General features: G+C 48.7%; 2 protein-coding genes across 2 annotated transcripts in view; both read right to left on the bottom strand.

Moving 5' to 3' along the window:
- KDM3B (lysine demethylase 3B) overlaps positions 1-8,562 on the bottom strand; it is a 63,595-nt gene extending 55,033 nt beyond the window's left edge. The window contains exon 1 of the mRNA XM_074916453.1: positions 8,289-8,562. Coding sequence (XP_074772554.1) covers positions 8,289-8,459 — 171 coding nt within the window. The 5' untranslated portion in view covers positions 8,460-8,562. The remainder of the gene's footprint in view (positions 1-8,288) is intronic.
- Positions 8,563-10,464: 1,902 nt separating this feature from the next.
- On the bottom strand, positions 10,465-21,836 carry LOC141964845 (C-terminal-binding protein 2). The gene is made up of 9 exons (XM_074915654.1): positions 21,417-21,836; positions 20,625-20,779; positions 20,402-20,546; positions 17,739-17,945; positions 16,907-17,121; positions 15,994-16,124; positions 15,700-15,827; positions 15,033-15,153; positions 10,465-13,979 (listed from the first exon to the last, which is right to left on the bottom strand). The coding sequence occupies exons 1-9, from the start codon at positions 21,463-21,465 to the stop codon at positions 13,808-13,810; spliced, it is 1,323 nt and encodes a 440-aa protein (XP_074771755.1). The 5' UTR covers positions 21,466-21,836; the 3' UTR covers positions 10,465-13,807.
- Positions 21,837-26,001: the final 4,165 nt, after the last annotated feature.

Below are 26,001 nucleotides of genomic sequence, written 5' to 3'. Positions count from 1 at the left end.
GGCTATTCCTAATCCCAAGTATTCTACTACCCAGTTATCAGCAAGAAAAGAATGAGGACTCCCAGTTCAGAACTCTGAAGGAAGAGCAACACCTTAAATTGCAGGTTTGATACCCAGACTTTTTAAACAATTTAAAATTGGTGCCTGTGTAATTGGCAAGTGGAAAATACACTTGTATTAAAAATAAAAAAGAAAATAGTAGTTATCAGGTTCTAAGACAATACAGGTGGTTTGCCAGATATGGCAGTAAGTTTCAGGTGAGGGCTGAGGAGGAGGCTGCAAATAAAAGAATGGCAACTAATGGAAGGAGTTAAAAGTGAAAGTTTTAGCTACATAGCTTACATATGCTATGAAGGAGTTTCTCTTACTGCATCTAACCTGACCTTGAATATCCAAAGCATCAAATGGCACTGCACTGAAAATGAGGAATGCTGGGATTTACAAAAGCTTAAGGGGAATGCTAAAAGTAGGATGAAAATTACTAGTTTTAAAACAGCAAGTACTAGGACAGTAGAATTATTATTGCAACATTATTAATAATGTCCCTGACAAAGCTAGCATAAAAAGTATTAAATTTCTTTAGACACGTTCCTGGTCTCAAGTCTAATGGTACCTTATGCAGATCAGAGAAGAATCTGAGGAGGTTTTGGAAGTTCTTCCCATCACAGCCTCTGAAAATCTGCTATTCCAGTTGCTAACTGGTTTGCCTCACTCTTTTTCCTTTGTTTTCCAAGTCTGGCATCTTCCTTGAAAAAACTTAGTGATAAAGTAGTAGTACATCGTGGTTTTGCTGAGTTTTATAGATTAAATTGGATAAAGTAAAAAAATTATTTTATTAGATGATAGACCACGTGACTATAGTTAAAAGAAACTCAAAGAAAAGCTTTAACCTGGAGCTTAATGCCACATTCTCAACAATCCGAAAATAAGAAACCAAAGCTATTCTTCCTAAGTAGAAAATTATGCTATTCATACGAAGAATGTCTAAGAAACTGTCAGCCTCCCTCCCGAGTTGCCCACCTCAATGTCATTTAGCGTACTAAGCAACTCTAACAAATGAAACTCATCTCTGAATACAGTTATTAATGTCAAAATGAACAAGGTGGACATCAACAAAACCACGGTCTTTTGGAGGAAATTCAGAAAGATCACAAAAGGTCTGCTAAGCACACAAAAACTGACTATAGAAGAAAATCTCCCCATGTTTCTTTGTGTTTTGCAAACAGAGTGTCACCATCTAGTGTAGGTGAGATACTAAAAAGGGACTCCCAACAACAGGTACCAGCAACGAGGCAGCCACTGCCAAGCAGCACTACCTCAGAGAGCACGGGGAGTTCATCAGCGGTAACAGGACAGTAGTAAGATTTTTTTCCAACTACAAATAAGCCTGCAATAATAAGTTTCAGAATAAAACATACTTAGAAACTACAGAAGAAAAATAAACCTGCCACTGATTGACAAGGTGGATGCCTTGATTAGATAGCATCTACTTAATCTAATTAGATTAGAACATCTAATCAAAAGGAGGTAGCACAAATTATGACTTGCAGAGACACCCGTGGCTTTCACAGGGAAAGCATGAAGCATTGTGCAGGTAACCCACGTCATGGCACAGTGACCTCAGGACAATAATTCTGTAGAGGTAAAACTGAGTTTTGTTTTGGTTCTGTAATCAGCAGCTGAAACTGGAAGCATTAAGACTACTTAGAGAGCACTAACGCTACGGAGAGAAGTTACTGTATGAGCAAATGTATTTTATGACCACATTAAAAAGCTATTCAACAACCAAACACAAACATGATACTCAAACTCTGATTACACTGTGCAAGTCTTCTTGGAAAGACATTTCTCTAAGAACATGATGTGGCTATACAGAAATATTTTTGCAGTCACCATCAGCTTGGAAGTTAAAAAATGTAGAAGCTCTGTAAAAACCTCAAGCACATGGTGGTAACACGGAAAAGTCAAAATATGTGCATGGAAAAACCCTAGAGATGTGAACAATCACAGGACGGATCTTGAAGGAAAAAAAAAAAAAAAATGGTCTCTAGTTAATAATCAAGGAATTCACTGAAGCGCAGAACAAGATCAGCCAAAAGCAAACAACTACTCAGCACAGAGTACTTGCCCAAGTAACGTGTATAAACATACTACAAGCAGAAGACTGTTTTCCTACAGAAAAAAAATTAATACCTTTTTCCTTCAGAAATTAAAACTACAAAACAGATTTCTTGAAGCAGTTGCTTGGTTAAAACACTGGCCCCACCTTTTTCATCCACAGTCTTTAGGAAATGGACTGCCATCAAAGCAGAGACATAACACAGCAGTAACTCAAGACAAACCCCAAATAACTTTGTCATAACCACTTGTATTTCAAGCATAAGTTGCTCCATATCCACAAGTCCACGTGTTTTCACCTCCTACAAAATCATCAGTCTTCCATTTGAAACCTGACAGAAAGAAGTACACCAGTATTCCCCAGGAATTCCTGTGGCGGGCAGCGCCCTGCAGTCACACCAAGAAGCATAAACAAACAGCAGAAACCTTTCCAACTTCCAATATCAACACTGATACTTCCACTGAAAACTGAGAAAACACCTTAGTAGGGATGTAGCAGAAACCTGACTTTCTGCAACCATCTGAATGACAAAATGGACTCCCAGCTGCCAACCTGTAGCTCAAAAACCTCATCAGTTAGTGCTGAACAATCGCACAATTCCGTCTTTCATTTTTATTTGAAGTGTGACACATACAACCCCCTTAGAGAAAAACACATCAACAAATGTGTCAAGACAGGGACCTAAATTATGATTATAGGTACTAGTATTCAACTTGCTAAATTTTACTGTTTGCACAGCTCTCGAGTCTACTGCTTTGTGCAGCCATAACTAAAAATTCAGCTGAATGAAGTAACTATATTCACCAAACAGATCGCAAAACATATGGTTTCTACTTTCCCAGCTTATGGCATTCTATCTGGTAAGAAGCAAGCCCTGTACACACCATGTCAACACTGTCCACCCAAGAAGATAAACTGCCAGAGGAAAAATATGCTATGTTTTGACAATGACGGGAAAAAAACTAAGGTCTTGCCAAAGTATATTTTATTTTTCTAGCCTTTTTTCCTTGTTTCTGTTGTTACACTTCAACACTACAAAACAATATTCAATAAGGTCAAAACAAATAATTTTGATGAAATCCCTGAATCTCTTCTGTATGTAATTGGACCATTCAGCTTCTTCAAAGGCAAACAGTTTGATCTGCTAATGCAAACACTTATGAGGAGCTTCCTGCAGACAGACTTTGCCAGTATACAGTAACTTTCCAGCTCTCACTTGCAAAAGCTAGATCTGAATAGTCTTATTAATTTAATGTGCAAGAACACCACATCCTTCATATTGCTTCTATCAATACAAATAAAACTTGCAGATGCAATTACCACTAAATATAAAGACAATGGGTTAACTCTAGTAAGACATTCTTTGAATACACATTCTAAGCAGTAAGCCTATTTGAGCAGCAATTTTCCAAAGCCAAATGAACATGCTCACTAAGTCCGAACTAGGGAACCTGAAATCTTTGATTCTGCTGCCACAAACACCACGCAGGAGGAAGCGGAGATGACCCTCCAAAGCCAATCCAGTATTTACAAGTCAGTGAGATCTACAGAGCATCCACTGTCAGATCAGCAAACACAGTCCTTCACCAATGCAAATATATACACAGCAATCATGCTATGTGTGATTTCACAGCTAAGCATCATTTCAGAAAACTTCCACCCGGCAGCCTACGGTGGAAGCCTTACCAACGTCAAGTCCTTCCACAGCAGCACGGGGACACCCACGTCTCAGGAGCACAGGACGGGGCAGCCCTGGCAGGGGGGACCCACGACCAGGGGCCTCAGGCCGTGCCCAGCACAACTGCTTCTTCAGTGACACAAATGTAAAACACTCAAGACTGCTCTATCAAAAGCAGTGTTTCTGTCCTGGGAGCTCACCTTCTCAAACTAGAGTTTCCATATTTCTACCTAGACTTTCCCAAACATATTTATTTTGTGTAAGTCCGGTAGGTTTAAAATATACGGAAATTACTGCAGACATACACATCAGCATAGCCTATGTTCCATAGTGCGACACTTCCTAAAATATCAGAAACACTGCACAAGTGTCATGTAGGTGCAGTGAACATCCAAAGTGGGCATACCCACAGTCGCCATGAATAAAGCAGTTCAACTGAAACTCCTGCACCTGTGCAGTAATTGCTACCAGGTGTCAAGAAATTGTAAGTATCATCCTCAAATACAGAAAAGGGGTGGGGGAAGACAGCAACTTAGGAGTAGCTTGGTTAACAGAAACAGGGAAGACAGCAGGGTGAAAAGGCACCCAGGGGACAAGGGTCAGTGGTGACCAGGACAACTCCACAAAGGGTTTAACCAAACGTGTGCAGGCTAACAAGCCTCTCCAGCACACTGCCCCATAAATTTTATTACTTTTACTGCTCCATAACCTGTCCTTTAAAGGAACAGCCCTTCACCTCCCAGCCCCATTGCCAGCCCCGATAACACCACCACCACCCTCACTCCTACCAACTCCTTCCACACCTGCCCTGCCCCTCACTGCCGGGCGAGCAGGTCACGGGGACAACGGCTCATTAGCTTGATCTCCACCCCATTCCGCATCTATAAACTTGACAACCACCTCACATCTGCCAAGATTCTTTCGAGAATTTTGCAAGTCACACTGAATTTCCTCTACTGCAGTTACACTGCCAAAGCAGCCAAGACTTTTTTTTTTTTTTTAAATAAACAAACTTATACTTACATAAACTACAAATCCAGAGGTATTCCATCCCCCTCGTACCATCCCTGCTCCCTGCATTTCAGCAGTACAAATGGTTACAGAATCCCTCACAACCCTATTGAGCCCAGAGAAAAGTAATCAGTAGAGCCACAGATGACATTGCCCCCCATATGAATGCGAACTTTTCAGGGTGGATGTCCACCTTTTGCACATGGGAAGACAGACAATACAAGAGAACAGAAATTCTGCAGCAGACACATGTGCACAGCTGGCAAGAACCTCCACACCCTATCCCAAACAGACCGTACATGCACATTTCCCCACATTCTTCTCTACTGTCAAGATGACTTCCAAGTAGCATCCAAAAAGTGCTTGAGAGCACAAAAATCTAAATCCAGTCTTGTTCCAGCATCCCTCATCTACTACTAACAGTCTCCAGACAGGAAGAGATTATTTTTCAATGTGAGCTAGTTAGAAAAACTAGTTGAAATACCCTGATAATTATGGTTAACACAAACATTTCTGATACTTGCAAAGTAAATTAAGCTTATTCCACAATTCAGATCATTTCTAAATATTAACTGTACTCAATGAAGTCCCTTATGAATAAGATACTTCAGATTGCTACATGTTTCTATTAAGCTGTAGAATCTACATATCACATACAAGTGAAAAGGTCTTCAGAATACATTAAATTATATGTGCAGATTACTGTAGGAAACAGATAAAAACACAGACATAGAAAAACTTGTGAGACACATGACTTACTATCCATAATGGGGGAAAAAATAAACCAACCCTTTCTCTACCTTCAGCAGCATATGTGGATTATTCCAAAACATTATTACTCAAACCACCTTGTGTCCTAGGCCTCCTAACTTCCACCGTATTTGTATAGCTTGTCCATGCATTAAAACAGTCATCTCGGGCACTTTTCCACACAAGCAGAAGCAGTACTGCCCTGCACATGACACGTTGAGCTGTTCTGCCGTTAACAAGGAACATGTCCTTTTGCAATATTAGGGCAACACTGAGCTAAAGCTTGACAGGCCTTTTATCATTCTGTCCTAATAGATATTTTGAGCAAAAGAGTTCTAGTCAGAAAAGTTTCTAGTTAGTTAGTTTCTAGTTAGAAAAGGCAAAGCTGTTTTCTAAGAGCAGCACAGTTTTTTTCCTCAGGATTTCTTCTAGGTGCTCTGAAGATGACACAAACTAGGATGGACCATTATACATATTTTACTTTTTTTTCCAGACTAACCATAATTAGGTTATTCCACCTTTTATCAAAGTAAGAATATTTCAGAGCTACTCTCTACAACCAAATTTAGACAAGGAAAAAAAAACCCAATACCTTTTCAGAGGCTTTACCCCACCAGAAAAAGTAATGGTTTCCTAAAATTCCAATATTTAAAAAAAAAAAAAAAGCGTGCTGTTTCAGCTGCTCTCTGAACCACTTTAAGTTCTATACTGCTTTTCTATTCTCGAGTTTTCTGCCTTGGAAAGGTGTTGATACTTGACTAGAGTTTTGTGTTTCCAAAAGCCCAACACCAGGCTACGGGCTAGTAAGTGAAACCACCCTCACAGGGTACCACAGGAAAGCCTTTTCCTAGCCTTCTTCAGACGTAGTTCACACTATTACTTTACCCTAGATGAGTATTTCCCAAACTGTGGTTGACTGCTTGGTGTCAACTTGTCACTTCTTCTGGCAGAATGAGTTTTTTGATAGTACATCAGTACCATTGTGAAAGCAGTGTTCATTATGCATGGAAAGTTCCATGACAACACTAAGTATTCCGCATTACAGAACTCTGAAAAACACGCCTTGAGTATTTCACACACTTCACATCTAAGAGTTCTTGTACGGATTTGGAGAATACAGTTTAGAGACAGCTGCATCACTGAAACTCTGCTAAGTGGAAGGCTATTGATAAAAGGAACTGGGGTGAGAACTGCAGTGCTGAACAAAGATTATGATTCACACACCAAAAACCACTCTATTTTTCCCATGCTATCAAGCACTGAAGTTGACTTTTACTTTGTTAGGGTAGTCTAACAGGTGTCACATGGTTGGCTAGTAATGACTAACCAGGAAACAACTGACCACCTTTCATCGGACAGAGATTCACACACAAAAACAAGGCAACGCTCCACCAGTCCTTCCACCAAAACAGTAATAAGGTCAGGCACACCAAAGATTCATTACCTCATACTTATATTTGGGATGGATGATTCCATAATGCAAGAGTAGTGATGAGACACATGTCAAATGTGGTCTGCTACAAGAGTAGCTCTCCAGACCGGGTCTTAGTTAGCCCCAACACATTTTCACGTTTCAGGTAAGAGTCTCAAACACTTGTCCCATTTTCCTTTTAAAGATCCGCACGTGTTGGGTTGTTTTGTTTTCTTCCTCCTCCTTAGACAAATAAGGGAGCAGCTAGAGTGCATTACCACAGCTCTCAACCACAGACATTGTGTGCCAGGCCACCTGGGTTTGCAAGGCTAAAACCAGCATACTACTACCTACTGATAGCCCTGGGTGCAGTTCTAACACAAGGCTAGAGAAAGCAGCAGCACTGTAGGAAGTCGAGAAAATTTCTCCAAGTCAGAGTTCTGCAAAGAAGTCTAAAGAACGTCTCATAACAAGAATTGTTAAAAAGCTAATCTAAAGGAGAACTAACAAAACTCCTCACTAACACGTAACCTCGTTCCCCCTCCCATGGGTCATGTCAACAGCCACCAGCTCTCCAGAGCAGCCACCGCTGCCAGAACCGACACACGCAAGGGGGAACAGCGCAAACACATCTAAGGAGCTCTTTTGAAGACCTGCACCCAACCGCCTCGCTGAGCTACACCGGTAATAAACCGAAGAAAGGCGCAAGAGTGTTTAAACACGTTACAGGAAGCACAGATTCCTACAGCTGAAAACAAAGTCTGAGACAGAATGAAATCGATCATCCCCGCACGAAATCACGCCTTCAGGCCAGGGGCATGGCTTAGGCGGATCAAAAATGCTTAACACCTTCCCGGAAAAAACAAACCAAAACACAACACTTCGAAGCTCAATACAGACGTATCAGCATCGGAAGGCAGGAACGGCCCAGACGCGTTTATTTCACGCTTAAGTTACTTCCAACCACCGCACCCGAGGTTGCTGAGACTGCTGTGCCCACTCCGCCCGAAGAGCCCCGCGGCTCGCAAGGCCGCTTCGCCGCCGCCCCCGGCGCAGGCCGGGCCCGCCGCTCCCGGCCGGCCGCTCCCCGGCGAGGCCCCGGCGCAGGCCGCCAGCACGGCGCTGCCGGGGCCCGCCCGGGGGAGGCGTCGCCCCGCAGCCCCGGCCCCGCCGTTCCGCCCGCCCCGCAACCCTGCCCGGCTGCGGGAGGCCGCGGCCCACGCGGAGCGGCCCCGTCCCGCGGCGCCCCCGCCCGCGGCGCCCCCGCCGCCCCCGCTCCCCCCGCGCCGCGCCCCCCCACCCCGCCGCCGGGGCCTCACCGCCAGGTCCTGGGGCACGGCTCCGCTCATAGCCCGCACCGTGCCGCTCCGCCAGGCCCGGGAGGGCAGCGCAGGCCCCGGCTCCGGCCCCACCGCCTCGCCCTCGCCCGGCCCCGCCGCCAGCAGCAGCAGGAGCCGCTTCCCCACGGGGGAGGCCGCCGCGTCCGCCATCCCCGACGGGCAGGAGCCGCCTCCGCCGCCGGCCCGAGCCCACCGGTCGCCGCCGCCCCGAGCCACCGAGCAAGAGGCTGCCCCGCGCTGGGCCTCCGAGCGCCGCCCGCCCCTATCCCGGCATGCACCGCGCCCGCACGGTTCCCCCCCTTCCTCTGCCCCACAATGCCCCGCGCCGCTCCGCCCCGCCCCGCGCGCCCGGCACCGCCCCCGGGACCGGCGGCGACGGCGCGGGGGGGGGGAGCCCGCGGCCGCCGGGGGGACGGACCGCGCCGCAGCCGGAGCACTTCCCAAGCCCGCGAGCGGGACTCGTCACAGAAAAACGGGGGCTTCACCCCAACTTCGAGGTAAAGAGACCCGACCCCCGCGGGTCAGCAGCCCGGGCCGCGGGACCCGGCGTGCGGGGAGGAATGTCTCAGCTCGGCCCCGGAGCAGCCGCAGCCCCTCACACACGGGTCCGGCGCTTGACCAGCCGGTTACTGGGGAGCGGCTGAGATACGAAATGACGTCCCCGGGAGCAGCTCTCCGTCATGATTAGTTTGAAGAGCTCTCATGCAGAATAGTGCAGAGCCCTGAACCTCCTGTTCACCGTACCCAAACAAGTACAAAATCCTTCCGAGTCCCGCACCTCTCAGCACAGCAGTGCTGGAAGGAGGAGCAGAGGCTGCGCTCCACCCTGCAACGGGGATGTTCTTGGGGCAGTAAAAGTTGTTTTCTGATTCCTCGCTCTGGAAGAGTGACATCTGATGCTGAATTAGCATCGAAGTTGCTTGTTTTCATTTATTCATTGTGCCAGGTTGGTTTAAGTAGATGAAAACTTTCCCTCTCTGTAACCTTCAGGGTTGAGGGAAGCAATTTACTGTACTGGGAAAGGGGTAAGGTGATGCCCCACACAAGTTTGTACAACGTGCCTGTTCTAAGAAGTGTTTCATCATTTCATCCCATTATATCTTTATGGTGTGATTTTAGTCCTGATGTGGCCTGCAGATAATACTGAACAGGCTCTAACATCATTACATCAAGAGGCAGTTCAGGTTTTGATTCACCACATGCCAATAGTTTCATTAACTCCCACCCCCCCCTTTTTTTTTTTTTTTCTTTTTTTTTACTTTTTTTAGGAAAACAGTACAGGAGCCAATATCTCATGAAACATCACTGAAGGGCAGCAGAGCCCTTCAGTAATTTTAAGGGTAAATCCAAGATCACTACTACATTCTTTGAAGACCAAGCTTTGCCCTCCTGTCTGTTTCTTTACTGAAACATTAAGATCATCAGCTATGTATCAGAAATAGTACTGTCACGTGAAAGATTCCAACCTGGTCCTATGTCCTCTTCCCATTCCACCAGCTCCAAGGCTGGAATTGCCATGGTAAGTCAGGCCACCATGTCCCATATCCCATTTCCTGAGCACGGTGCTGAATATTCCAAGGGCACACAGCACCAGTTAACAAATAGGGACACAATCCACTCAGAACAGGAAGGGGTTTCCTGACCTCCATTAATGATCAACACAGAGCACGGGACATAAAACATAAATTAACTTCAATTTATGAAATACCTAACCACTTTTCTACGACAATTCTGTTGCACCAATTTTTATTATATGTTAGAAAAATTTGTTTCATGGGCTAATTTTGTATATTAATTTCAAACACTCATTTACTGTAAAAGGGTGAAGACACCTACAGCTGTTTAGATGTCTGTATTTAAGCTACACACTGACAAGGCTGCCAAACCCCTTCCCACAAATTCAACTTGGGAAGCCCCAGGCGAGACCCCAGGCTAAGCCCTGCAGAGGGCTGCTCCCATCTGCCACCTTCAGAGCCCGGACTGACAGTCAGTGCTCTGGAATCCAGGCGTTTAAGAGCGTTGATCCCGGGAGCGACTGTGCGGAAGATCCAACTTACCTGAGAAGAGCAAGACGGACGCAGATACTCACCTCTGCAGGTTTTCAACCCTCCCCTTCAACACTGTATCCAAGACCACCCCTTCCACAGACAGCAGCCACGTTCTTTGGAGAACTTTATTAAAATATATCCAAGAAGTAATCAAACATTTTCTCATGAGTCAGGAGAGAACTGAAGTGAGAAAAACATCTGTACAGAGGACAGTGCTGTAAGTTTTTGTTTACATGCTTTATTTCAATGTTTCACAGTTTAGTCATTGTCTACAAAAATATATTTCTGAAACTCTGAGTCCTCTATAAAAAAGCTGGTCAGCAGCAGTGACCCTGACAAACAGAATGTACCTTGGGACAGTGTGAGCACCTCCTGTAAGCAGATTAGTGCAGCGAGGGCACTCCTGCCTCACCCTGGGAGTCTTCTGTTCTTTGGGATTAAAGCTCTGCGCTAGCTCTGAAGGCAGGCATTCAGAAAAAAAAAAAAAAAAAAAAGTCCTTCCACTTCTGTATAACTGCACTAAGCTTGGGAGGGGGAGCTGCAAGTCAGTGTATCACAGATTGCCCAGGAGAGCGCTGACAAAGGACTTGGCACTTGGGGGGGTGGAGAAGACCACAGGGTACTTCAGGACTGGTAGATTTTTCTTTGAGCTATCTGTTCAGAACAGCCTTTGTCTGGTGATAACAGGTTCAGTCTATAAGCAGAGGTACAAATGGCGTATGAGCAGAGTAGTCCTATAAGCACAAAGAGAGCCCTTCTTTGAGGTCATGATAAGGGTTCTGTTCATTTTTACCTCAGTATTTTCTGCTGTGGCTTTAGTCAAGGGGAAATTTGCCTTCATATCCAATCACAAGCCTACAGAGTGTTGGGCAGAACAGAGCCACTATCAATGCTGTCAGCTTCAACTCCCTAGTATCTGTAACTGGAAGTATTTCTATGACATCAATTATTTAATTCCTAGGCTTACTAGTCACCAGTATATCTAGACACTAAAACTAAGAATTGAGAAACTCAAGCATCCCCCCAAATTAGATCTTCCCACTCTTCTGCTCAGTTGTTTGACTGGTCTATAGAGGTACTTGCAGTTAAGAGAAAGAAATTGCTGCCTCTTTTAAAAAAATAAATCTATCTTGCATTGTGCTCTGGAAGAGACAGGGTCAATGTACTCTGATCCTCTGTATTCACAAAGCTCATAACTAGAAGCCCGTTACCACAAAATAATCTCAGACCTGAGCCTCTAAGCAGGGCAGGAATTCTCAGCAGCAAATAAGGAAAAAGTAGTTATCGACAGACTGCTTCCCTAATGTGGTAATAGACAGAAGATGAGCTCTCAGTCCCTGAAAACTTCTCCCCATCTGTGTGTCAGAAGAACAGGTTTCTGAGCTAGTAGCTTGTAAAATTTCCACCTCCTAGAGATCAGAGAACTCAGGAAAGTGCTGCTGGCTATTTTAGGTACAGCTGCAATCAACGTTCTTCGGAGCTCTAGGATTTTGTTCAGAAAAAGTTCTCCTGTAACTTGTGCCTACCACCAGTCCCAGTCTGATCAGCTAAACCTGAGCAGTAAAGGAGGTATATGAATTCTAAGTAGAATCAGCATCATCCAGGAAAACACAGAAGCCAAGAACCTTCACCGAGACAAATACCTGATCAAAAAAGACACTCAGCACTAGAGAACTAGTATCATCTCACTAATGCTAAACAGTTAAAAGTGTCAAATCTGTAAGAAAAAACCTGAAGTTTACATCTTGCCTATTTTCCTTTCTTGAATTGCTGGAGGGGATTGGGGGCGTGGGGGAGAAAGGGGTGAATCACTTCACTGTATCAGCAGTAAGCCATTATAGGAAGGCAGTACTGGAGAAAAATTTAAAACCAGGAAAAAAAAATCTGAAAACGTAGTGACTCCAAAAGCTTTTATCAGCTTTCCAATCTGTAAACAGCCTAAACACAGGATTCTGTCCACACCTCACAGTGTGTTTCTAGCCTGTTCCCAGCTGTTGAGTTTCCAGCAGGGAGGCAGCAGGAGGCAAAGCCGCAGCGGTGCGCTCCCCACAGCCCCTGCCCCGGTGCACCCCGACAAGGGCAAACCAGCCAGGAACTGCTGCAGCTTGTGCAGGGAAAGGCTCTAACTGAAGTGTGACAAGGTGAGAAAAGTCAAGGAAGATTTGGAATTAAGGAAATATCCCGTGTAACCTGTTTTGCTGAAGACTCCATAACACTCGAAGCAGTGACCCACATTCACCCATTTGGGAAACAGGAAAAGACTTGAGACCAACAATCCTGCTTTGGCTTCAGGTGACGGGCTAAGAGCGTTCCCTCTCCTCTAGTATTACAAAGCTTCTTCACCTAAAACAACACTGTCTTGCCCTGTCCACTATGGGAGATGAGTAGGCTAGCAGAGCTAAAGTCAGTTAATTTGGTCAACTGTTAAAGCTGCCTTCTCCATCAGCACAGACAAGCGGTATGTTACTGACAGCTGATGCAGTTATGCCAAAAAAAAAAAAATCTGTAGCAAAAAGCTTAGAATTCTAATATGATAGATACCTTGTGGATAAACACCACCATTAGACCGTGAGGTACGTGTGTGTGAGGGACCAGCAACTGCAGCTGCAAGTTATTGCTACCTGCTGTCTCCCAGTGCAAGTTTTTCCCATTTCCGCGTTCTCTTGCCTTCTCCAAGTTACACAGACTCCAGGGTGAACTATTCTGAAGCCTCACAAACCCAGTGGCCACCAGAACACGTTTGATGACATATTAATCCCTTCCAAATTATTTACAAGGCTGGCTTTGAGACTGTTACTTTTATCTTCAGGCCTAGTACTGCATAGACAAAACTTTGTATGGTCAAGAACTAGCAATGCCTGCACTATGTCTGTTCTCACAGAAAACCTTAATTAAAACAAGCAAAGTAATACACAGAGCTGAGCCTAGGCTGCATTCTATTATACCAAGGGCATGATAAAGACAATAGTCACAACTTCTCCAATTCACTAGTATTTTTCTAATATTCCCCATGGCTACTTAGAGACGTTCAGCCAAATTAAATTTAAGCTACAAGTCACAACTGAAAAGTGTGCACTGCAGTCTGGTGTTGGGAACATGGAGGGCCATCATCCCTGACCAGGCAGCTCCACTTCTATCTTCCAGTGCACGAGGACAGTTCCCTGTCACAGGCAACTGAGGCAGATATATGGAAAAACTCATTCGTTAAACCAAGTATTTCTGAGGGGAGGCAAGGTCACTGCTGCCCTGCCCCAGAGAAGGAGAAAGATTCATTGAGAGATTAAAACAAAAGGGTTACAAAATAAAGGCAAGAGCTAAAGTTTGCCGGTAATGAAATGCATTCTCCCGTCCTGTGTGAACAGGAAACAGTCTCTGTACGGTGTTAAAGAAGGTCCAAGGAGGAGATACCCTCCTACTTTTTCTGCTGCCAGAGGAGAGAGAAAGATGCTGCTATTGGTCAGCAGGAATCTCTCTGTCCGCATCCAGTTTGCTCGTGTCTCCTGGGGAAGGGGTACGCGGTGCAGAGTGAGGGACGGGAGGGATCCCATGAGCTACCATCCCTTCCACCACGGGCGGTTCTGGTAGCCCAGGGGTGGCTACTCCCACTACTCCTGGAGGAAACCTAAAACCAACAGAAACATAGGAATTACAAGCTTCTCCAACAGTTATGCAAGGGGAAAGGAGCTGTGCCCTCAGGCACTGCTGAATACAGGCGCCTTTCTCTAACGGAAATGCTCTGACAGAGCACAGGGAGAGTCTCCAGAGCAGCAGTTACATCCCAATACCAAAGGGCAGCTGCTCTCAGGCAGGCAGAGACTCTCAGGTCACATACTAAGTGTTTAGAAAACAGGCACAGAATTTATCTCCACTGGAAAACAGTGTGAGGCACCATATGAAGGAACCTTGAAGGGCTGAAAATTCCCCCCCATCAGCAGGAGGAGCACAAGCTGCCAGTTATCCTTCACTGGGCTCCAAGACAGAAGTACGGAGCTGAACTAGCAGAACAGCTAGACACAGAATGACAACAGGGGAGAGATACTCATGAATTGCTAATGAACTTCCATTCTACCCCCTGTGCCTTCTCCAATAAACGTATCTGAACCTCTGTAGAACTCTCAGAGAAGGGAACAGAATGCGTTTCCTACTTTGCAGATGGGAGAAAAACAGAAGGGAAGCAACCCACCCACAGTCACTTGGCAGGTCTGTAACAGACAAATAAACTGAAATACACCCTATTTAGGCCACTGCCCAAATCCACTGGACAATGGGTTTTTATACAAAAAGTCTTAATAGTCTTTAATAGTCCATATTTGGGCCACAGATAAGAATTGTGCTTTGTTTATACAGTCCTAACAATAGGCACAACTTCTAACTGTTAAGATCTGGGCCTCTTTCAGGGACCCAGCAGGCTTTCTTATATCCAGATATCTCTTGGGCAGGTCTTGCAAGGATTTGGAAAAATTAATCAGTATGCAGCTGGAACTAAATATGACCAAATAAACGTTAAATCCTAGTACAGCTTCAGAAGTGCTGCTGTCAAGTTTCTGGAAGGAGCCCGCATACAGAGTACACTGCTTGCAGGTACAAGCAGTTCTCAAACCCAAGAGGGATGTCAGCCTGCTTCGGCAGGAAGACACGCTTGGAAGCAGTCACCTGGCCAACCTGCGGATCTCACCTGTATGCTGCAGCGCCGTTGAGCTCTGGGTGCACAGTAGCAGGATCAATACTGGACCACTGAGCTGCTAACAGCAAGTACTCCTTATTAACACAGTTCCTCAAAGCATCAGGTATGTGACCTGCAAGAGCACCGAGAACAAAAAACCAGGACATGAGTAGGAGGGGCTCGTTCCCTGAAGCATTTACAGAGGAACGTAGAAAGGAAATGCATATCTTTTCCATCTACCTCCACAGGATAACACTGGGCAGGGGAGGCCCTCCTCTGAACAACCCGCCTCTGGAGAAGACAAGAAACTGATCCTTTCTTCCCACTTCTGTGATCTTGTGGAAATTATTGTCCACAAACTGCAACTGCCAAACCTCACCTTCCTCAAGAGACAATACATACTACTCCAGAAAACACATGTACAGTGTGACTGTCAAAGGAATTATTGCAAAGGATTTGGAAAATGTACTAGGTACGAGGCTTTCCCCGGGAGGGGAAGTGCCACTCCAGCACCAGTTACAAGATTCTCAGAAAGGGAACAGACAATTATCAACTTACACTCCAGTTCCAGAAACCAGTTACTGAGTCTTTCAGAACAATCAGCAATAATCCTTGCAGTGAACTAACAGAAGAATACTAATTCAGCAGCAGCTGCAGAGCACACAGCCTTCCTCCTTACCTGTAATAGCCCTGCGGATCTCTTTAGCCGCATCTTCTCTGGATTCAATGGAAGCCTGCTCACTGTACCAGGCAGTGTGAGGGGTGCAGATCACATTGGGTGCATCTTTTAAGGGCCCCTGAGCAAAGCTGTGGGGGGTGGGGAGGAAAAAAAAAAAAAGTGGTTTCTCTCCAGAAGCGATAACTGTGTCTGCCCTCTCGTGTGTCACTGTGACGCAGATAGCAAAAAAACTGAAAGAATCACCCAGCACAGGTGAGTCACAGGACAGCAGCAGGCAGGCAGGTGCAGCATTACCTGAAGGGCTCAGACTCGTGCACGTCCAAGGCGGTTCCTCTGATTCTCCCCTCTTTCAAGGCTTGCGCTAAGGCCTTCTCATCTACCAGCCCTCCCCGGGCTGTGTTCACTAAGAAGCAGCCCTGGCGCATCTGGAAGAAGGAAAATATGAAGTAGATTGAGAACCAGAGTTTTCACGGAGGCTAAGTGAATCTTGGGAAGTCTACTGGAAATGAGCAGGAGCCTGCAGTGATTAGATGAGGCCTGGACGAACTAGGAGTGCTCTCACTGCAAAGCTAACCACAGGGGAAATGCCTGCAAGCAATGCTTGAGAAATTTGCTTTAAAAATGAACAAACAAAACCACAAGACAACAAGGGCAAAAGTGGAACTCTCAAGTTCTGCACTCCATATTCATCCTACTACATTCAAAAGGAAAGAGGACATGAATCAAGTATCCAGCTCTACAAAACTGGACTACAACGTCCAGATGTCTCTCATGAAAGCACTGAAAAGCATTCATAGACTAGTGGAGTAGAGCCCGAGACTGACTGTGCAGTGGGCTTGGGCAGAGAGGCTTTGGCAGAGCCGTGTAAAGACACTTACACAGTCCCAGCCACACCACATCTGGCTCTGACCAGCAGCATCAATTCTGCATTTTAAAGGCAATCTGGAATTACTGAATCACCTAAAACATTCTCTTTAAACAAAATTACTTGGCAAGAAGAGCCAATCTTATTCTTCTCTTAACATGGAACTCTTTACAGCACAAAGCACAGGCACCCGGATCCACACGCTCCCAGCCTCCAAAGGCAGCAGGAGGCACACCACAGAGGCAGCAGGATTCACACGCTCTCAGCCTCCGTGAAAGCAGCAGTTTCTGTTTGCATTCATTTCCACAGTGCTCTGTGGGGGAAATCAAGCTCCTGCTGCACCTGTTTAATAGTGAAGTCATTGATGAGGTGATGGTTATGTTCATTCAGGCTGCAGTGCAATGTGATGCAATCGCTGTGCATTAGTAGATCCTGCAGGGTTCCTACTCGTTGTAAACCCAAGGATCGCTCCACTCCATCCGGCAGATAGGGGTCATAGAAAATCACGTTGAAGCCAAAGGACTTGGCTCGCAGAGCCACTGCCTGTCCAACTCGGCCTTCACAAAAGAAAACCCACAATCATCAAGGAAAGGTAAAACAAACTTTAAAGACAAGATACTGGGGTAGACTGGGAGCCTACACTGGAGTTTACTGCCAGGGCCCAAGGTGCTGCAGCCCCGGAAACCCCTAGGACTGCCGCAGGGATCCAGAGGAGGTTATTCAGTGCTGATCCCATGTGCCTTATTCTAGTCCTTCCCCATGCAATAGCCAGAGCTTGCCCAGAAGGAGCTCTGTTTTCCAAACCAAATCTGGACCCTGAGTCAGAGGCAATAATAATCTGACTACAAGAACTTGGAGAAGGAACTGGCAGCTTTCAGGTGGCTTTGTTACTGATACAGAGCCTAGCACACAGGGAAACAGTCACCGAGAAGAGCTGTCTAAATGTTCCAATTCTTCTAGCCATTTCAATACCAAAAAAAAAATCCCCAATCCCAGGACATACACCCAACTCTTGAAGATATCCAGCATCACAGAATAGGGCACTAGCATTCCTTATGAGTCAGTGTGTTTCGCAATGAACAGCTGTAAAATTATCACTTGTTCAGTCTGTAACTCTCAGGTTCCCAAAAGCTTTCACAGTTGACTTTTTAATCTAACAATTCCCATCACTTACCTAGTCCAATGATGCCCAAAGTCTCCCCACGGATACGCACAGCGCCTCCAGCCACCTCTCGAATCTGCTCTACGCTGGAGGCTCGATTCCCTTCCCGCATCGCCTGATGCAGCCAAGTAACACGGCGATAGAGGTTCAAGATGTGGCAGAGGGTGGAGTCGGCAGTCTCCTCTACTGAGGAGGAAGGGATGTTGCAAACTGCAATGCCTACAAAGCCATAGAGGGCATATAAGATTTTTAGCATCACAACGCTAAGCCAGCATAGAGCTCTTCAGGTGTAAGTGCTGAAGGGTAATTCAGAACTACTGCCAAGAAACACAGGATTCATCCAGAAACTCATTCTACAGCAACAGATGCAAATAGACAGTGTTTTAACCCCAAGGAAATACAATTTTTTCCTTATAAATATCCACATGATTGACACCCTCACCAGGAAAAAAAACAGGCTGAAATGAAAAAACTGGGTCATACAAGTGACGCAAGAAACTGACTGTTTTAGAAGATCCGCATCCAAAAAGATGCACTCATTCCAGAGATACTCCTGACAGATTCACTGGCAGACTGGAGAAGAATTAAGACAGATGGTTGAGCTCTTTCATGCTTCACAGTCCAGATGCTCACTGCAAGCATCAGCTTCCCCAGGAGCAACAAATAAGTAACTAACTCATTAAATGCAGAGAAGCTGCAGGAGCCTCTCTAAATCCGCTTGAAGTTACACTTTAAAATAACAACACAGAAGACTCCCACTCTAGAACAACACAGAGCAGCAAGGGACCATAAAACCCATGGCTAGAACTATCAGGTAAATTACTAATGCAAACAGAGTTAAAGCCCTGGAAGCACAAATTACTGTCAGGTAAGGGAAGGATGGAACAATGTAGCAAATCTGGTCATTCCTGAGCAGTCTATTGAAAAAAAAAAAAACAAAACCAAAAATAAAACGGGGGGGGGGGGGGGGGGGGGGCGGGGGGGAGGGCAGGGCTGGCAACATACCGCTCCACTTTCACTACTGCTATCCTTCATTCAACAAACCAGCCAAGAAATGAAAATAACTAGATGAAAAAATGGTCTCTTCCTAAACATAACCGTAGCCACTTGCCAAACCAAGGAATCCTTCCTCCTCAAAAGTCCACCACATACCTAAAAACTAGGAATAAAATCTAGGCAATGGCTGAAGGCACATAAAACTCAGCAACACGTTACTGTTTTGTAAGCCTATTACAGAGAGGACATTTGACTCAACTCAGATCACACTTTCCCAAGAGACCTAGGAAAGCAATAGCCACACACAGCGCCAGATATCTGACTCCTTTTCTCTATCAAATCCTGTGCAATTGTGCCGTAATGCCACAGATGACTCGGAGACATGAGGAAGGGAGCCAGGGAAACCTGATTTCTTCTCATCTCACTTCAGACAAGCCACATGCATTCACCTCTTACACAGCTATGTGTGTTTACAGATAATATTACACCCTAATATAAGAAAACACAAACTGTTTTGATTTAAAGATTCAGAACACATAAAGAACAGCATCTTACCTCAGAACGCATTAAAGGTCCTGGCTAAGCATGAAAATAATCATTAATTGTCCATGAAAAAGAAAATCTGGCGGTGCATAAAGATTGTCGTACTACCACTCCAGAGCAAAAGTGGCAAGCAGCAGTCTGGTGGTAAAAGAACTTTGACCCATGTCTCCTTGGGTTTGTGAGAGTGGAATGGGGGAAAAGGGAAAGCTCTGAATGTGAATTAATCAAAGATATGGATGGTGACTTTAAATCAAGAAGCTTAAAGAATAGATTAGGTTCCAAAATCAGCCCAAAAATGTAATGACTGGATGACAGCCAAAGACCTTGCCAGGAATTCTTGAAACTATTCAGAAAAACCATTGAGGTGAGAACTCTTTAGACCCAACTCAAGCACTAGACAAATATACACCTTCATTTACTTGCAATCCATCTGTTCTTACAGACCTGGAAATTGTAATGCCTATTTCAATTTTATATATTAATACTTGCATTTGATTTAAGCTCCATCTGACCTGCATTACATTCAGAAAGCTGACAAATTACTGACATAAACCTAAAAAAAGGGGCAGGGTACCCAGATGATCTGCCTCACCCAGGAGACTACAAGGTCCAGAAATCTCACCACCGTACATTTAATAAACAGCAGCTTTTTGTCACCTGATCCAGAGACTCCTCACGTGTCGAGGGCTCTAAATGGATCAGTAATAACGTGCTGAATTGGATCCTACCTGCATATAAAAAATTAACAAGAAAACTCACTTAAGCATTTACAGTGAGTTACCCTGTACCCACATCTGCAGTCTGCTTCTGAATGTCAGTCTGCTCACTTCTTTCCCCACAAAAAGCTACCTCACAAAAAGTTACCTAGACACCATATTCAGGATCCTGAATCCCAAATAACAGCAAAGATGCTGACATCTTTAGCAGAGCAAGCCGACAACTGAAAATCCTTCTTTCAAGCCACCTACCAGCTCCGATATCAGTCAGCTTCCTAAAGATGCCTGGTACTAAGCAGTTGCAAATCTTTTTACATAAAAGGCTTTAAATGGACTCAGCTATAAAACAGAAAGATGCGTGCAGTGCTGCACCTCACATTCAGTTCTGATCACAACAGAGCCCTAACGGTGTCATCATACCTAATTCTGCAGCAGATTTGATGTCAACATTGTCATAGCCACTGCCAATACGCACAATGACCCTGAGGGCTTTGAATTTCTCCAGATCCTGACGAGAAAGGGTAATGGTGTGATACATCAGAGCTCCCACCGCCTCATTCAGCACCTACAACAAAAACCAGCCCAAATCAATCTCCACTTTGAGGCAGAATGCATCTGAACGCTCACACATTTTTTTGCCCACCTTTTCATGGATTTCCTGAGTTGACTGAGCATCACAAAATGCCACCGTAGCAACATCCTTCAAGATGGGCATCTCCACGGTGCAATCCCGTCCATCCAGGAGTGCGACCAGTGGCCGTGCTGGCATCGGGCCATTCACAATCGGAGGCCGAATGCCTGTTAACGAGAGTCAGCAGCAGAGATTAATGAAAGACATTTGCTAGTCCAACAAGTCAGTAGTTCTGTTGGAGTTCGATGGTATTAGGAAGGGATTAGTCAAAGCAAAAGCAATAAATAGGAAACAAACACAGGGAAATGAACTTACAAAAAAATCTGCTACCACTATATAAAGAAAAATAAAACCTATTTTATCAACCAGGAGATAATAGAGGCAGTGCACTCAGAAGCACGCTGCCCTGCTCCAGGCTCCCGCAGCGACTCAGAAAGGCACTTCAGGCCTATAGCCCCTCAACCTGCCCCGGCGCGCCGGCACAGCACGTCCATCTGCTGCTGAAACGAGCAGGAGCTCGTCCGCTGGCGCGGCCCCCGGCAGCACTGGGCAGCCGCCCCTTTCCCGAAGGGCGAGGCGCGGCCCCCCGCCGCAGGGCCGCGGGCCGGCGCTGCGGAGGCGCCGGGCGGAAGAAGCCCGCCCGCGGACGAGCCGCCGGCAGGTCCGCTCGCCGCCGGCCGGGCCGGGGTCCCCGCCGCCACACAGGCACGCTGGCACCGGGCCCCGCCGCCCGGGCACTGGGCCGCTGCCGGGCGGGGCCCCGCGCGGCGCCGCCGCTCCCGAGGGCCGCCCGCACCGCCTCACCTTCGCAGATCCGGTCCAGCCGCTGCCGCTTCACTTTGTGCCGATCCATGGGCCGCGCCGGGCCGCGACGCCCCTCGGCGCCGCGGAGGGTCGCCCCGTCACTGGCCGCCGCCGGCTCCCGGAGGAAGCGGAAGGGCCGGGCCGCGGCCCCGCCACCACCGAGGCGCCGCAGCTGGGGGCGCCGCTCACTTCCGCTTCCGGCCCGTGCGCGGTGCCGCCGCCCGCCCCACAAGCCCTTGCGGCGAGCGAGGCGGGGCGGGGCCTCTCCCTCCTGCCGCTGGGCCCTATTCCCCCCCGGGCGGGCACCGGCGCGGCCCGAGCCCGCGGTCAGGGGCGCGGGGCCGGGCCCGGGCGGCGCTCCCGGGGCCTCCGGGGTGCGTGAGTGCCGCGCAGGGAGAGGCCGACGGGTGCTCTTGAGCCCCGGAGATCCTCACCAGCAGCCGCGACGCTCGCGCGGGCGGGAGAAGCTCCTTGGCCGCTCGTGCCCGAGCTCGGAACGCGGCCCGGCAGCGGCCTGGCCGGCAGCGCAGGGCACGGGGCGCCCGGCCCGCTCCGCGGCGAGGGCATCCTGTCCTCTGCTTCGCCGCGGTGTCAGAGGCAGGGCCCGAGTCCTTCACCCGGGAAACCAGAACGCACGGACTGAGCCGTTGCTTCGCCCCCTCAGCGCCCCCAGCACCTCACGGGGATCCTCCTGGCCCGGTCGAGTGGGGCCCTGTGGCGCGTTCTCGTGCGACTCTCGAGGCCGCCGGTACTTCGGCGCTGCCGGTACCTCGGTGCTGCCCGCACGGAGGCACCAGAACTCTCCTGGGAGGGCCGGAGTGAAAAGCGACGCTGAGGAGCAGCAGTTGGTCTGTAAAGGTCCAAGATGTCTCCATCTCTGAAGGACTCGATGGCAGGGACCTCCTGCACAGAGCCCAGCCGAAGGAAGGGGCACTGTTCCTTGCTGCCTTGCGCACGCAGGGAAGAGATGCTGGCGGCCTGGCCACAGCTGAGAACACGGGCCTGTCGGGCCTGGCTCTGCTCTGCAACACCTCTTGGAAAGGGGAACTGAGGTCTTCTCCAAAGTAAAAGAGTCCTCAGCAGACATTTGAGATACAAGTCTGCCATTCGGGGAGCAGCGTCTTGGCTGCAAGGAGCTGATCAGGAAGGGTGGTTACAAAAGCCTGCCCTGCCAGGAGGTGGGATATGGCTCCAGGCCTTCCCAGGAAGGTCTCTCTGCATGAGGGGGCCATTCACAACAGCTCAACTCCTGCCTTGCCACCTTTGCAGCCATACCTCCCTCAGGTGTCCCACGCCCTGTGAGTGGATCAGCACCATGATACCGTCTCCAGCATCCCTGCAGCCTGTTTGGTGACATCCTGCACTTGCCCTGTCGCTGCATGTGTCGTGCTCGCTGCCCTTCCTGGAGGAAGGTCAGACCCCGGGTGAGTGCTGACATCGCAGTTCAACCCTCCAAGCAAGTCACCGCTGCTCACACTTCGTGTATGGACGAGCTGCGCAACATCCATCACAAAACAGGCTAATTTTTTAGCAGCTATGCCCACAACAGTGTCCCTTACTACTGTTACCCAACGCGCACCGAGAGCTGGAGCTGGTTACTTCTAGACGCAGGTCCCAGAATCTATCTTGTTTGCACAGATTTCCCTAAACAGAGACAGGTTCCTTCTGACCAAGCGAGGAAGGATGTAATCACTGTGAGATGGGTGAGGCAGCAAAGGGCCCTGCACACAGCCTGGGGAGGGGGGACACAGACCGGACAAGCCTTCCCACCCCAGCCCACATCCTGCACATCCCAAACTGACTGTTTTCTCCCATAGCAGAGCATTAATATGCACCAGTTAGGGTTTGGGGGTGAAAGAGGAGATGCAGTCACCTCCTTCGCTATCCTTTCTTCCTCAGAAAAGAAACTGAGCACAAAGAACTTTACTGAGTACGTGCGAATGCACCAAACCGAAGTGCAGCAGATGCCACAGTCGCTGCCCCCCGCTGCGGCGCCACCAGCTGATTTCAGAGCGGCTCGTTCCCGCCACACGCTCAGAAGCCGATGATCTCCACTGGCAGCGCCGGCCGCGCCGAGCGCCGGCCCCCCGCGCCTCTGGGTGCGGGGTGGGAGCGGGGCCCGCGGGCCTGGCTGGGAACCGCAGGAGCCGCCTCCAGCCCCGCCCCAGCGCCAGCCGTCCGGCGGCTCCTCTGACGCCACGGGAAAGCCCGAACCGTGAATGGTGGGACGGGGAGTTCGGGAGACGGGAGAGACCAGGCGGAGCGCGGGGGGGCCGGTGCCGGGGCGCTGCGGCCCGAATCCCCCGGGGGCCCGGCCCGCGCCGGGAGCTGCTGCCCGGCCCCGCGCGCTCGGCGGGAGAACCGCTGCGGCGGGGGCTGCGGCCCGGCGGGCGCCCCGGGGAGTCCCGTCCTGCGGGCACCAGGCCGGGCGCGCCGGGGACCCGGGCACTTACCGGCGGGAGCCGCAGCGCCGCGGCCTTCCCCTCCGCCGCCCCCCGGCGCCTGCGCCCCGGGGTAACGGGGCCGCGGGGTAACGGGGCCGGGGCCGCTCCCGCGCGCGGCTCGTGCCGCGGTGACGCCCGGGGCTGCGGGGGCCGCCAGGGGGCGCTCGCGCGGCAGCACCGCGGTCCCGGCCCCCCCCCCCCAGCGCCGCCGCCCACCCCCTGCCGGGCCCCGGGGGTGCAGCCACCGCCCCCCGACCCGTTCCCAGTGACGCAGATCGCCAAAGCGGCGCGCGAGCCACCGGGGCAGCGCGAGCCGGCTTGACTAAAAACTGCCCCGACCCCGCGGCCGCCGCGCCGCTGCCCACGGGACCGGGCAGCGCTGCCCCCCCGCGGCCCCGCGAGGCAACGCCACGTCCTCACCGGTAGCCCGCACCCCCGTGCGCGGCAGGGGCTCGCCCCTCGCCTTCGCGCTGAGTGACCCCACGCGCGGACAAAACCCCTCGGGGCGCAGGGAGCTCTCCTGGATGGCAGCAGGATCCTGCTGACCACTCTGAGCGGCTTTGTTGGACGCTTCAATGCACGGGAAGGTTAGGAGGGAAGAGGGTGTTCTGAGGACAAAGAGATTGGAAATCCCAGAAACCTTGTTGCCGCGTTGGGAACCAGCAGAGAAAGCCTCGTCCATCTGGACACGGCCGCTCTGCGCTGTGGTCCAAAGTCCTGCCGTGTGGGAGCGGCTCCTGGGGCTCTCCTGGTAGTCTCGAGAGCGCCTAATGCTGCTGATAAGATGTAAAGTAAACAGCCCCTGCGCTGCTGCCCTGCCATGTGCCCATCTCGTCACAAGCAAAGCGGAGAAAATGTACAGGGGTAGTTAAAATTAAAACCTACTGCAAGCAGCTGGGCCCTCTGCCTCCGGTCTGGTGCTCCACGGCACCGCAAGGCAGCGAAGGTGGCAGCAGCTGGGAACACCTGGGGGTCCCCTCGCGGCAGAAGGAACGGAAACCGGGCGGTCCCCTGCGGAGAGCAGCCATAGGGCTGCCGCTGAATCGGGGGGAAACAATCTCATGCATGGTTCTGTAACCCAGTTGCTCTCATACCTGTTTAACCTTACCAACCTACAGGAACATCAAAATCTCCTTTTCAGTTCCATTATTTTTGTCTTACCACGTTCATAGAGTACGTGCCTCTGAGCAGCTGCCAGGCCCGCTGCCCCGCACGCTGATTCAGCTCCACTGGAGACAAGGAGGGAGCAAGTGGCTGCTCCGACAGTGGATGTACCAGGATCAGAACAATGGGCTCACACTACATCGCTTAAATGTCTCTGAATCAAAATCTAGTGTAATGCATTATTAAGCTGACTTACTTTTACTATGTTCTTTTCTGAAAAAATTTAGACTGTGCTAAGGAGCTCCTTCTTTATTCTCTTGAAGAAATATTTTGGCTTTCCTTTTACAAATAAGTTTTCTTCTGAGCTGCTTGTGACTTGGATTGCTTCTGAATCTGTCATCCAAGCATATGCACACTAACCATTGCCTTGACAAGTTGGTGGGAAGGGACTTAGAGAGTCTATAATCCAAAACCTGCGTGCTAGGCAGTTCTACCACCAACACAAGAGCAAGTCAGCTGTGGCTTTTTCTACAGGTTTGGATACAGACTCAAACACACCTCTGGGTGCTAGCACTGCACCAACTTCTTAGCAAAAAAGTTTTTGATAGTGTCCAGCCTGAACAACCCTAAATTATTATCATCATAAATTTACTAGTTCCTTTTTTTCTGTAGGATGACTTACAGGGTTATTCTCACCAAAGATACCGTCTATCCATTAAGCTTTATGACTATGTACCTATCCAGACAGACCCCTAAATGTCTCTGATCTTCCTGCTGTGAACTGCACTGAAGCTAAAGTACAAGCGCAGCTTTGAATGCTTTATTCATAGGAGCAAAAGAATAAAACTGTCTATCTGAGCCAGAAGTGGCCAAATACCACAGATACTGGAGCAGAAGACTATGGGTAGCTGCTATGGGTGTCAAACCCCTGATCCTTCTTTGGCAATGAGCAGCCAGAGCTGTTTAGGGCACTAGCACTCATGCTAGGAAATGAAGGAGGTTTTTATTTGGTTTTTTGTTTTTTATTTGGTTTTCTG

The sequence above is a fragment of the Athene noctua genome, chromosome 12 (genome assembly GCF_965140245.1).
Source record: "Athene noctua chromosome 12, bAthNoc1.hap1.1, whole genome shotgun sequence".
NCBI classification, from domain to species: domain Eukaryota; kingdom Metazoa; phylum Chordata; class Aves; order Strigiformes; family Strigidae; genus Athene; species Athene noctua.
This window is presented reverse-complemented; position numbering and strand designations above follow the sequence as displayed.

Bases quoted from the DNA above. Each gene is read 5' to 3' on its own strand.
- LOC141964845 (XM_074915654.1), bottom strand. From the start codon at position 21,465: ATGGATCGGCACAAAGTGAAGCGGCAGCGGCTGGACCGGATCTGCGAA. The intron at 17,946-20,401 runs GTATGATGACAC...ATGGCTTTGTAG, and splicing joins CAAATCTGCTGCAGAATTAG to GCATTGCAGTTTGCAACATC. The intron at 15,828-15,993 runs GTAATGCTGCAC...CACCCCCCACAG, and splicing joins CACGAGTCTGAGCCCTTCAG to CTTTGCTCAGGGGCCCTTAA.